Source organism: Wyeomyia smithii, chromosome 1, assembly GCF_029784165.1.
Source record: "Wyeomyia smithii strain HCP4-BCI-WySm-NY-G18 chromosome 1, ASM2978416v1, whole genome shotgun sequence".
Lineage (NCBI taxonomy): Eukaryota > Metazoa > Arthropoda > Insecta > Diptera > Culicidae > Wyeomyia > Wyeomyia smithii.
In genome coordinates this window covers 24,712,716-24,726,461 of record NC_073694.1, presented here as the reverse complement: position 1 = coordinate 24,726,461, position 13,746 = coordinate 24,712,716, and the positions used below count along the sequence as shown (strand labels likewise).

Sequence of the window (13,746 nt, the reverse complement as noted above, 5' to 3'; positions counted from 1 at the left end):
GAGGTTTGAGTTCAGTAACCATTGGAATTATAAGTGTATATTATATCATTTCTGGTCAAGTTAGTACAAACTTTACAAGATAGACGATTCAGTTCAATCCAATTCATGAACTTCACAGCAAAGGTTTGCAGAAAAGTTTCCCACACTGCACAGCCCGTAAGCTCCGTTAAACGGGATGCTGCGAGAGAACGCTAACGTAGAGCACCGCAACGAAAAACCTGGAACCGAGAACCGGAGACAGACTGAGAGAAAGCAGCCGTCGAAATGTGTATTTTCCAACTTTTGCATCATTTCCCTGACGGTCGGCACGGAGAACGGACGGCTCTCGCGACACACACGAACCCTCGGCGCACGACGAACATTGCTTGCTGCTTTGCTCTGGTTCCTTTTCTTCTCCATCCGCGGCACAGGAGGGCACAGGGGCAGGTTGGCGTCGATTCCCGCGAACGGACGGACGGAGTGCGTGTGCGTGTCATTAAAGTTGTTGACAATCCGAGCTTAGTCCGAGTAAGAAGCAAGAAAGGCGTGCGTGCAATTTTTTCTCGTATTCACTTGGTCCTGCTAGAGAAGGAATTAGCAGGAATCTACGGGAGCAATTTGAGATAGAGCGTGTGGAGGTGCAACTGATTAGTGAGATTTTAGCGAACTTTTTTTTTTGTCTAGTGAATGCAAAACTCGTGAATTGTGCACAAGAACACACAGAAAAATGGCTGAATTTCCTGAGGTGATTGAACTGAACGTCGGCGGTAGTCACTATACGACTGGTTTGGCCACACTGAGGTCGGAGGATGGCTCACTGCTGCAGGAGCTGTTCAGTGGCAGTCCGCATGATATGCCTCGTGACCGGGACGGCCGTTTCTTTATCGACCGCGATGGAGTGCTGTTCCGGTTCGTGTTGGATTACCTGCGAGAACCGGGCAAGTTCAAGATGCCAGCGGAATTTCGTGAACGCGATCGGTTGCGAAAGGAAGCGGAATATCTGCGGTTGGGCGGAATGATCGAAGCGGTCACCAAGGATCCGGGCTGTATCACGATCGGCTATCGAGGCAGTTTTCAGTTCGGCCGCGATGGGCTGGCCGATGTGAAGTTTCGCAAAATTACTCGCCTGCTTGTTCACGGACGGGTCGCCGTTTGCCGGGAAGTGTTCGGGGATACGCTTAATGAGTCCCGGGATCCGGATCACGGCGGCCCCGATCGGTACACGGCACGGTTCTTCTTGAAGCACGTGTTTATCGAGCAGGCGTTCGATATGCTACAGGAGAATGGCTTCCGGTGCGTTGGAAGCTGTGGTTCCGGTACGGCCGGATCAGTGACGGAGAACCTGAAACCGGGCGTGGATGCCGAGGAAAACCGTTGGAATCACTACAATGAGTTTGTTTTCCTACGCGATTAAGCGTTACTTTGCATTTGAATTCGATTAGCCGACCAAGAAAAAGCAGAAGAAGAAGAAAACGAAGAAGAAGAAGAGAATGGAATGTGAATTTTTTTGTACAGTTACCATGTGATACAAAGATCGGAGTTGTCGGTTGGATGGCAACTCGCGAGTGCAGAGATTAAGCAAAAGTTTATTGTGATGTTCGGTTAACTAGTTTGGTTCCAAACGGAGAAATATAGTAGAATAGAAAAAAAAAACGCGTGAGGCACGCATCGATTTCGCCGACGACAACGACGACGACGACGGAGGTTCAAAAGGTTCGGCAAACGTCGGAAGTGGTGGTGATAACTTATTGAAATTTACGGTAAGTTTTTTAGCTAGAAAGCCAACCCCGAAAAAAGAAGCAAGTGCCGCATCATCATCATTATCGGCATTTATCGCTCCTGTGGGAACGAAGAAAGTGTGTGTGTGTGGACGGGGGGTCTCGGGAGGGGTGGAATCGAAGCGCATTGTGGAGCACCCAAATGGAACAAATGGAGTACTCTTTGTCAGCGCTGTTGGTTCCACCCCCCGCCTCGGACGTGGATAATGGAAAGGAGGAACCCACGTCAAAACGGTTCGTTCCGTTTTTTTCCCTGTTTTTTTTTTTTCGGAACGTCACCCAGTGAATCGAACTTTGACGTGGCTTCTGCGAAGAGTAGTTTTTTTTTTTGGTCCGTGTGTGTGAATGTGATGAAGGGATGAAGGAAAACCTAGTCGATTGACGAAGTGCTGGCAGAACGGACGAGTGATCGCAAAATTTATTGGTTCAGGATTGAGTGGTGTGGTATTTTTGTCGCACTATTCAGGATTTTCAATGCCCTCTTCGGCGCTGACAGGCGGAACGAAGTTACTGTCACAAAACATACTGAGAATGTGAAGAGAGAATTTTCTAAATGAAGCAAAAAAAGGGGTTTCAATTAACTGTAACGTTCGGCACCAGTGCGGAACAAATAAACTAACTTTGTGCGAAATGAATTGAAAGTTGGTGTGTGGATTCCAACCTTCGTCATTTGAAGTTTACACATCGACTGAATTTGATACTTTCCTCGTGAACAGTCGCAAGCTTGGTGTAATCAATAAATGTTACTCGATTATACTGTAATGTGACTATGAAAAATTAACAACTTTTGAAATTCCCCTTGAGCTGAGAAAACTGTTGCTCTACTGAAAAAAGAAAGTATTAGGATATGGATCGAATAATTTCGCTTTATTCCTACAAATCAATCAATATTCCTTTGAATATTTTCAAAAAAAAAATGAAACCAGATCCAAAATAGGAATTATTATAATACTTTTGATCCAACGCCAAATAAAATTCATAAATGATACAAATTTGTTAACACACATCAACATCTTAAAGCATCTTAAATCTTAAAAAGTTTTTAAAATACAGGTAAACAAACAGGTAGCCCTCATGCTCAAACTGGAAAAAATTAAAGATTATAGCTGTTTACCCATCTCTGGGGATTTTCATGCCCTAGTCATCGTTAAAGTGCGTCAAAAGTTCCAACGCGAACGTTAACCGTGCGTCTCCTTCAACTTTAGATTCGATGGAGACGCCTAGTTAAAAACTGCACATCGTTCTAGGGAACGAGTTCAGGTGGAAATTTGGGTCTAGAGCTCGATAGAGAAGTGGAGTTATCAAGCGGATCGTAGTTATCTGAGACTGTGTTTCAACAAGAAAATAATCTTCTATCTATTTTGTTTCTGTTTTTTTTTTGTAAAACTTGCATAAAAAGCTAGTGGATCGATTTAAAACGTACAACTTATCATAAGAAGGTATGAACTTCACGAGCGTACAGCTTGCGAGTTTGGATGGAAGATATGCTCATCCATGTGCTGGAACTTGGTCACTTTTTCGAGAAAAAATAGACTGACTATTTTTCTTCAAAAGTTGTGTTTCACCAAGAATATGCGACTATGCATCCTAAAATCAAATATATAAAACCACGTAGAATCACCTACTACTTTCGCATTCGGAGATATTTCGATCTTAGATTGCATGCAGTTCAAGCCGCTGATTTATGTAAACCGCGCTCGCTATCGTATCGTTCCTGAAAAATTTTCCCGACAAAACAACAACGCAAAAAAGCTCAAAGAAAGACACTCACAGTACCATAGGATTTTCTGGAAGCAACTGAGAGACAGAATAGCTGGTAATGCCTGGTCTGGAAATGTTTCATTGGTTCACCTTCTTTTATCATCTGATGTGAAAGGGAGTTAATTATTTTTTCGCAGTTGTTGATGTATTAAAACTATATTCATGGCGTTTAGCATTCCTTATAAATCTGTTTGTACGCCATCTGATTCATCAAGACCGAAACGATTAGTGAAACGAACAGGGGAAAAAGTGAGGAGGTAAAGACGAAAATGTTCTGCTGTTTTATTTTCTTTCTTGAACCGAAAATAGTTCCGGATCCGTTGGATTGTTCAAAACTTGAGTAACAATATGTGTATACTTTATTTAAGGATTGTTGAATTCATTCGAATTTCTTACTAACAGTAACATTGATTTTGTCGAGGACGTTTAGATGGTCACAACTTATTATTGATTTGTTTTGAACCTATGATTCGCTCAAAAGTTACGTAAAAATATGGACTGATATAATAGAACAATTGTATCAACAACGGCTGAACTGAATGATCTTGGTTGTATTTTAAAAGTGTTTACCTTTTCTGTTGGCTGTACAGTTGGAAAATCTCATGAATAAAAAATGCCTAACACGACTATAAAGGCTAGGTCGGTTCTACGATCCTGCAAACATTGTGAATTCCTCCGGTGTCAATTATACCATATATGTATGTCTTTAGTCGACTGCGCGGATATTCTTGGCAATGGTGGCACACAGCTTCGGAAGAAAAATTGATCTATAAGCTATTTTTTATGTAAGTTCAAAAAAAAAAAACAAAATATATATAAAAAAAATTGTTCCTTTCTAAATTATACGCTGTCGTTTTCGTGCTTAAAATTCATAACGGCAAAAATTGGGTCATTGTCATCTTACTTCTTCTACAAAGTTACGCAAAATTGACGGAGCTACATCATTGTGGAACATCGTTTTACTCTATCTGCAAAGATAAGAAAATTAGATGCAGGATTTCATCGAAAATTTGGGTCATTCCAACTTGTAATTACAGGAAAATGTGCGCTCCATCCTATGTAACAACTTTGTAGAAGAGAGTTTTTCTCAAGAATATTACCATCCAGCTCTAGATCCAAATTCCTCTCTCAAGCTCGTTCCCTAGAACGATATATCTGGCGCCTCCATCGATTCAATAGTGAAAGAAGGCGCACGGTTAACGTTCGCGTTGGAGTAGGTGAGAGCTTTTGTCCCATGAATGAAATGGCTAGGGGCACTAAAATTCGCAAGAATGCTCAAATAGATATAATCGTTCTTTTTTTTCAGCTCGCCAAATGTAAATAAGCCTAGAATTGAAGTTTGATTGATACAAGCCTAATCTACCCATACAAATAAAATTTTTCGATTGAGAGTTGAATAAATTTTTATTTTATTCAACCATCAAAAAGTCGAAATGAAATATCAGTTAAATATATTTTTAAAACCCGATCAATTCTGAGAGATAAAAAATCGATACCAAATCATGCAAAAAGGTCTCTGATATCTCTCAAAAATGTTTTAAAAGATTATAAAAAATAACAATGTTTCGAAAATGTCTCAAAACAGAAATATTTCCAAAATGCCTCGAAAATGTATAAGAAAACCTCAATTAATCCACCTAGCGGTCAGACAAAACCCTTCTCATTCCTACTTATTATTTGTTAAAATAGATTTACACGAACACTTCATTTTGGAAAAAATGCCCCTTGATAATATTTGCTGGATTTATTAATCACTCTTAAATTACAAATCATTGGTAGCAGTGAAACCATACCGAACATTTAAAACATTATCTTCAAACATATATGAACATACCTAAACACATGCGAATAACATGAAATAAATATATTTCAAATATATGACGCGAAATTTTTTTTTTGATCGTGGTATAATCGAAACGTCACACAGTGCGTTAAATGTAGGGTAAGACGAGACAAAAATCAAAACTACACGATTTTGTCGATAAAACATGTTGATGTAACAAGGAATGTCATTCGTTACCTTCAGAGCTACTAAATGCATAAAGGTCTTATGTGATACACTAAATCACAAAACTGTCCCAAACGCCAACGCACTCATACTATACAAGAAAACCGTGAATCTCTTTGTAAAAGATGTACATTAAAACGAAAGCTGCGGTTTCTATGTTTTACTTACTTTTACATAATTGCAAAAGTGGCTTATGCGCAATTATAACGAAAAAAAAATTTTTTTTTTGGTTTTTTCTTACGTATTATTTTTATTATTTTTTATATATTTAGTTACCAGAGTAACAAACAGTTTACAATTCTTAAAGATGCATATTATATTATCAAGTCAAGTTTTGGGTCATCTTCAAACGAATTGGAATAGTTGTTTGGAACGGTAGCAGCGAATACTAATTCTTTTGGGAAGTTATTTTCAACGAGCTCTGCAACTCGCCCTTTTTTAATTCTGGTTGGACAGCTTTCAAAAAGTTTCTGAGGACGCTCACGAGAAGAAATGTGGTTGTATTCTTAATTATTATTCTCGCAGAATCGAGGAAGAGCAAGCGGTGACTGCAACCAAATTTCATGCTTTTTCATAAAATACTTTTTTATTCTATTGCATTTCTCCCATTTCGAGTTTCGGACCCCAATTTCGGACAATATACAGCAGAAAACTTGTGCAAATCTTCATAAACATGCTCGACTGTGTCTTCTGGTAGAGATAATATCGAAATACATATGATGTTTTTTTGCTTGCATTGCAGTTAAAGCACTTTTCAAATATCTGCCGCTTCACGAGCAATCGGCATTAACATACGAAAAATAAAAAAACTTTCAGAGTTGCAGGAAGTTGCAGCTAATTTTTGTATATTTTGTAGAGGACACTTCAAGCAAACTTTTGATGTATGTTTTAGAGAGGAACTCGGTGGAACTTTTTTTAAAACGGTTACGAAAGTTTGAGTTCGCGTTTTTTTAAGGATTAATACCTTCACCAACTCATGATACCGATTAATCATACACGCAATCGAAACCAAGTCTCTCTATCAATGAAATATATTGCACTAACCTTGATTGTTATTTTCCATTTTGTGTTATTGGAATACACAAAGGAATTAAGTTTTACCAACGTTTAGAAAACGCGCGACAATTTAGCACGAAATGTGAAACTAATGATTGCTCTGGACGATGACGCTTGCTATGCTTGTATTAGTATTTGTGATGCTTCCCAAAGCTCACCAATACTTGTTCACAACCCAGGAGATACCTGTGAACACTTTTGGGTACTTGGTGCATCCAAATAAAGAAGAGAGAAAAACGATTTTTGTCTATGGCTCAACGCACTGTGCGTCACTGTACTCATGTATAGGTTGGACTCGATTATATGTAGACTCGATATTTCATTCGTTAAAATATAATTTTTATAATATAATCATAATAATTCGTCAGTTAACCCTTACTACTCGTACTTCGTCGTACTACCCTTACGCTCATCTGAAATCAGTATTGTTCAAATCGGTTGTGTAGTTTCTTAGATAATGAAGTTTCGTGATTTTCACATTTTGATTTATTACAGACCAAGTTAAAGTCCGATTACAGTAAAATTCAATAGGGTGTTATGAGGAAGCTAGACCTTTCATTTGACACTAATTTTGTTGGAAATCCGTTCAACATTATCTGAGAAAAGTGAGTTAGTTTGAGTAGTCTTCGGAATATTTTTGCTTTCCATAGCTGGATTTCACATTTTTAAACACAACAGGCAAAGTAATAGTCCGATTGCAGAAAAAATCAATAGGGTATCATGGGGCAACTGAACCTTCCATATGACACTGATTTTATGAAAATCGGTCCAGCTATCTCTGAGAAACATGAGTGAGATTCAATAGTCTCAAGAACACGTTTCTGTCCATAGCTTTTGAGCCACAAGTCCAATCTTTATAAAATTCAAAAGTTAAGGGTTTTTTAGGTAGCCTGTTTATTTAAAACCAATTTTGTTTAAATCGGTTGTGTAGTTTCTGAGATAATGAAGTTTCATAATTTTAACATTTTTCAATAGAGTCTTATGAGGCAACTAGAACTTTCATTTGGATTATTAGTTTCATGAAAAGCGGTCTACCCATATCTGAGCAAATCGAATAAGATTTGGAGAGCGTTACATACAAACATACACACACACACACACACACACACACACATACAGAAAGTGCTCAGTTCGTCGAACTAAGTCGATTGATATACGACATTCGACCCTTTAAAGCACTTTTATACCTTTGGTTTTTGCAGTGATTGCTCTACCTTTCTAGGAGAAAGGCAAAAATCAATAGAGTCTCATGGCGCAACTAGACCTTCCATATGCTACTGATTTTATGAAAATTGGTTCAGTCATCTCTGAGAAATTTCTTACCATAACTTTTAAACCACATGTCCAATCTTTAAAAAAATCGAATGTTAAGGGGTTTTTATGGTAGCCTTTTAATTTAGAACCAATTTTGAGATAATGAACTTTCGTTATTTCCTCATTTTGATGCATAACATATGAACTAAAAATCCGATTACAATATAATTTAATAGGGTTTTATGGGGCAACTAGACCTTTCATTCGAAAATAATTTTTTGAAAATCAGTCCAGTCATCTCTGAGAAAATCGAGTGAGGTTGAAAATTTGCACATACACACATATACAGAAAATGCTCAGCTCATGGAATTGAGTCGAGTGATATATGCCATTCGACCGTTTGGAGCACTTTTATACCTTCGGTTTTGCCAGTGATAGTTATAGTACATACATAAGACATACGTAACACTCAGGAAGAAATTTTCCAAAAAAGTTGGTACAAAATGAACTACTCGAAAGTACAAACCTCTGTAAAAAAAAACCTCTGTTTGAGTACTTCACGAACTAATTTCATTTTTGTCATATGACTTACATTTTAAGTTTAGTAAAGCGGGCAATGTATGCAGTTTGCGAGGATGCGAGAATGAACGGGAATAGAAGGTGTGACTTTTAGGCTTTTAGCTTTTAAGCCTAAAAGTCACACCTTCTATTCCCGTTCATTCTCGCATTCTCGCAAACTGCATACTCTGCCCGCTTTACTAAACTTAATCAGTTTGAGTAGTTTATGGAGGTTGTGTACCTGCGCAGCCCTGCATTTGTCTCGTTCCCACTCGAAAAATGCAGCATTGATTTGGTAAACAACTTTTTGACAGTTTCGTAAGGGATTTTGTTGAGGGCTCGAGTAGAACCGCGATGAAGAAATTCATTCCGTCCATTTTCGTCGAGCAGTTCATACTGGTGTTGTTTCGGGTGATGTGGGGCAAAGAGTACCAAAAAAAAAAAAAAATCGCCAGTGTTACGTATGTCTTAGTATGTGGTTATAGTATGATATAAACTCATCGGAAAGCATTTATATTCATAAATTTTGGACCACATGTTTATTCATTGTAAAAATCATCGATGGTTTTGAAGACAGCATGTTCATTTGATACCTGTTTTGTTCCAATCGGTTGTGTAGTTTTTTGAGATAATGAAGTTTCGTGATTTTAACATTTAGCTACATAAAAGACAACGTTACAGTCCGATTATAATAAAATTTAATAGGGTATTATGAGACAACTAGACCTTTCATTTGCAACTTATTTCTTTTCATAGCCTGATTTCACAATATTATACATAACGAACAAAGTTAAAGTCCAATAACAATAAAACTCAATAGGGTCTTATGGGGCAACAAGACCTTCCATATGACACTAATTTTGTGAAAATCGGTCTAGCCATCTCTGAGAAAAGTGAGTGAGATTAAACAGTCTGCGAAACACGTTTCTTTGCATAACTTTTGAACTACATCGTTCAAATCGGGTCTGTAGTTTCTGAGATATTGAAGTTTTGTGATTTTCACATTTTGATACATAACTTCGAACCTAAAAATCCGATTGAGATAAAATTCAATAGGGTTCTATGGGGCAACTGGACCTTTCATTTGCAATTAGTTTCATGAAAATCGGTCCAGCCAACTCTGAGAAAATCGAGTGAGATTGGGAGACCGTTACATACATACACACATATACACACACACATACACACACATACAGAAAATGCTCAGCTCGTCGAACTAAGTCGATTGATATACGAGATTCGACCCTCTGAAGCATTTTTATACCATTGGTTTTTCCAGTGATTGCTATACCTAGGAGAAAGGCAAAAAAATTATCGAAAAAAATGTGAAACATATTCAACATTTTTCAAAACTGTTGTACAATGTTTTCGAAATGTCTCAGAAGTGTATGAAAATATCGTTAAAATTCAACCAAAATTGTAATAGAATGCTTTTTCAAAACAGCATTAAGGCCAAACGGTATTGAAGCCAAAAATGGCCGACTCCGAGCCACCACTTCGAATTTACAAAAGCACATGGCTTGGTAACAGTCAATGCGTCACCTGTGAAAACGCCATTTCATGTTTGCTGCGGTGAAGCAAGGTGAATTTATTCTTCTAAAAATTTGAAGTGGTGGCTTGAAATCGGCTGATTGTGGCTTCAATACCGTTTCACCTTAAAAATGTCTCCATTTTGTTGAACAACTGTACCAGAATAGTTTTTAACAGATGACTATAACATGGCACTGAAATGTTTCAAAAATATCTTAAAAAAGCCACAAACATGTTTACTACGTATTAAATAAAAATTGTGCAATTTGTCAAAACATGTCCTAAATCTGTCACAAAAATGGCTAAATATGCTAGAAGAATCAGAAATGGAATACGACTTACATTTTTAGTAGAGCGGGCAATGTATGTAGCTTGCGAGAATGCGAAAATGAAGGGACCACTCTAAGTTACAAAAATAAACTTCCACAGGGCAGTGTGTGCAGTAGTTTAATTGGCCAAACACCTTGCCGGAGACAACAAAGATTACGGGTTCACCTTTTATTCCCGTTCATTTTCTCATTCTCGCAAACTACATACATTGCCTACTTTACTGAATCGAAAATATCGCTAAATCATGCCAAATAGGTTGATTAGAACATGTTTTTTAATGTTCCAAAAATGTTTCAGACATATTCCAAATGTGCCTAGAAAAAAATATTTTAGAGATAAAACTATTCAAAACTATTTAAAACAACAAACACTTTAAGGTCAAAAATGTCTCAAATTTGTATGAAACAAGGACTCAAAATACACCAAAGTTGTTCAAATCAGTTTTACAATTCTGTCAATAATATCAAAAGGAAGCCTTGAATCATTCAGAGATTTTTGGTTCAAAACTATCTCCAAGCAATCCATAAAATGTCCATCAGAAAAGTCTTTGAAATAATAACGATAAAACGTGAGCAGTTATCTTACAACACTTTGACGTGATTTGATGCGTCTTGACAATGGCTAGGGGCACCAAAATTCATAGAAATGGTTCAAGGCAGCTTTTTTTCGTGTCTGTCGACTAGTGTAATCGAAATAAATAAAATAAATAAATCGAAAGAATATTTATTAGGTTTCTGCGCTTCAATGCTTCATGCAAAGTGAATGCAAAAATTCATACGTCCTTTCAGAGAATTACGTTGTAAAAATATCTTCCACCTGTTAAATTCTGACCCTTTCCATCAGATTAAGAGTGGGCGTGAGGGGGTTGGCACTGTCCATAAGTGACTAATGACACCCAAGATTTGACTCCTTCTTATCCAGTTTCTTGATTCCTAGCAATTGAAAGTGTTGCATGATGTTTGTGATCAAGGCCAGATTTAGGGGCCTTGTGGAGGCTCCTTTTCAGTCGTCAAAATTCCAACTAAGGAATATGCCATACGGAAACATAAGTTAAAGGAAGGTTACAGAAGGATTGTGTTAGTTTTATTGAAATTTCAGTTAATTTAAAGTGTCATATTTTTGTGCATTTAGTCATGAATCATGAAAAGCAAACTTTTGTGGGAGCCCGATGGCCATGGCCCCCTGGACTCCCCCTAAATCCGGTTATGGTTGTGATACGTGTTTTAGTTTCAGGCCCATAATTACTGAAGCTTGTTTTATCTTTATCTACGGATTCACGATTAAATTTCGATTGAATGAAAATAGTAACATGTTTATCCTGCTCTTGTAAAAAGAAGAACAAACTGAAGCAAATATGATTTACAGTCAAAGTCATTTTCCCTTTTGAAGCAAACACATATACATAATACTGATTGGTTGCCGACACGTGAATATGCGACGTGAAGGGCTCGTGGCATAGATATCCGAGTTTTATGCCACCAATTTCCAGTGAGCGACTTCAGGCTTTATTGACAGTCGTCGAAATTATGAGGAGACGCACGAAAAATTTTTTGATATGGGAGATTAAATAGTAAGTCGATGGAATTCTGGGGGATGTGCGAATAAGAACGGTTTCTTCACGTTGTAGCTTTTTCCTCGTAAAATTGTCGCTGAATGACATTCTTCATCAGCTAATTCATTGTAAGATGCGCTTTTAATTGAAAACACTAATCAATACATATTTTGCCCTAAAGTTCAAACTGCGAACAAAAGATAGATTATAATTTTTGAATCATTCTTGTGAACTTTGGATCCTCTAGTAAACTCAGAAATGCGTCGAAAGGTCCCAAGTAATTTCACGCCGGGCTAGTCACTTCTACGTTTGCTCTAGGTTTGAGCTCGATGGCAAACTTGTATCGACAACTGGGCCACAAAGGCGAAAAAAAATTTGCTCTAGGGCTCAAACTGGAAAAAATAAGAGATTAAAGCTTTTTAACCTCTCCCGTGAATTTTAGTGCTCCTAGCCAAGTAGAAAGTGGGTACGGTCATTGGAGATTTAAATTAAGTTTTCTAGTAAGCACACATAGAAGCGACTAATCCGGCAAGCAGATACTGTGCGGCCTTTTAAAGTACTTTTGAAGATTACACTGGTCGACAGAAGCGAAGAAAAGTGCTGCCCTAAAGCTCGAAATAGCTGCCATAGAAAGATTATAGCTTTTAAAACATTCCAGTGAATTTTGATGCCCCTATCCATGACCAAAACACGCCAACTTTCGTGAGAGTTCGCATAGTAATTGCTCGCCGGGTTCGTCGCTACAACTTTATGTTTACGAGAAAACTCACCAAAATTCACAGGAAAGGCTCGAGACCTATAATCTTTCATTTTTTGATTTTTTAACTACGTTTTTCTTTAGCCTACCACATAGGAATGTAAGTAGAAAAACTATTAACGAAAAGGGGACGAAATATGTCCCTTTTTAAATGCTTATAAATCGGTTATCGGTTCGTTGCTTCATGCAGCAATTGATTGGAAAATTATCCACGCAAATGTAGAAAAGTTTTGATTGATTATGCGAACTATTGTGCTATTGAAAATTGTCAAGCCTTGTTGAAACGATAAATACGTCCTTTGATTGGTCGCTTGCTGCCTTTCCCTAAAAAGGTCGACAGAATAGTATAACCAGTTAGCCGCATCGTAGCGAATTGCGAAAGTAGCAGCAGCGAGTTGCGCCAGTAAACAAATCACATCACGTATCTAAGCAGCAGCGAGGTAGCAGCAAACGTCTTGATATGCCAGATAAGGGTTATAAAGTTTTGTTTTATCTTGGCAACAACACATTCTGTGCTGAATCCAAGAAAACACAATCTGTCGCGGCCGTCTTATTTACTGCGGAAACAGCTTTTACATATTTTGAACAGCAAAATGCCCTGTTTTGTTGGAACGCCTTAAGGCCAAAGGTGAATAAATCGACTTTACAAAAATAAATTGAAGTCGATTCAATCAATCAACGTGAACAGAATTTCGTCGTCTCCCAGCTGCTCAGTTGCAACATGATGCAACACGCAACAGCGAGCAAACGAAATCTTGATGTTACAAACCGCAACACGATATGGGTTAAAATCGTTGCGTGTGAGAGAGCACCATCGGTGTTTATTCGCTGTATACAAAAATCGAATGCGAATTGTGGAATAATTCGTCTAAAGAACATTAGAGAATGGTAAAACTGAACAGAAAAGCGTGGCCTATACCGTAGCAACCTTTGGCTATAAAGGAGTGTTTCTGGTAAAATCAGCTACATTCATTAATCGGAAGGTAAGCTGGCTGGACCGTCCACAACGTTGACAGCAGTAGTATCAGATATCAGCACTCAGCAGTAACAGCTGATAGCAGCGGGTTGCGCCTGTGGCTGCCTTCAAATCAAACGAAACACTTGCCCTGTGGTTGGCCACCATGTCTCAGGACCAGCGCGGTTCTTATCACTTCTCAGCGTGTGTCGTCAGACTGCCGTTATT

At 38.0% G+C, this 13,746-nt stretch overlaps 1 protein-coding gene across 1 annotated transcript in view; it reads left to right on the top strand.

The window, feature by feature from the left end:
* The first annotated feature begins 277 nt into the window (after positions 1-277).
* The window catches only part of LOC129717928 (BTB/POZ domain-containing protein KCTD16), a 31,493-nt gene continuing 18,024 nt past the window's right edge, over positions 278-13,746 (top strand). The window contains exon 1 of the mRNA XM_055668216.1: positions 278-1,739. Within this exon, the coding sequence (XP_055524191.1) occupies positions 707-1,393 (687 nt within the window). The 5' untranslated portion in view covers positions 278-706 and the 3' untranslated portion in view covers positions 1,394-1,739. The remainder of the gene's footprint in view (positions 1,740-13,746) is intronic.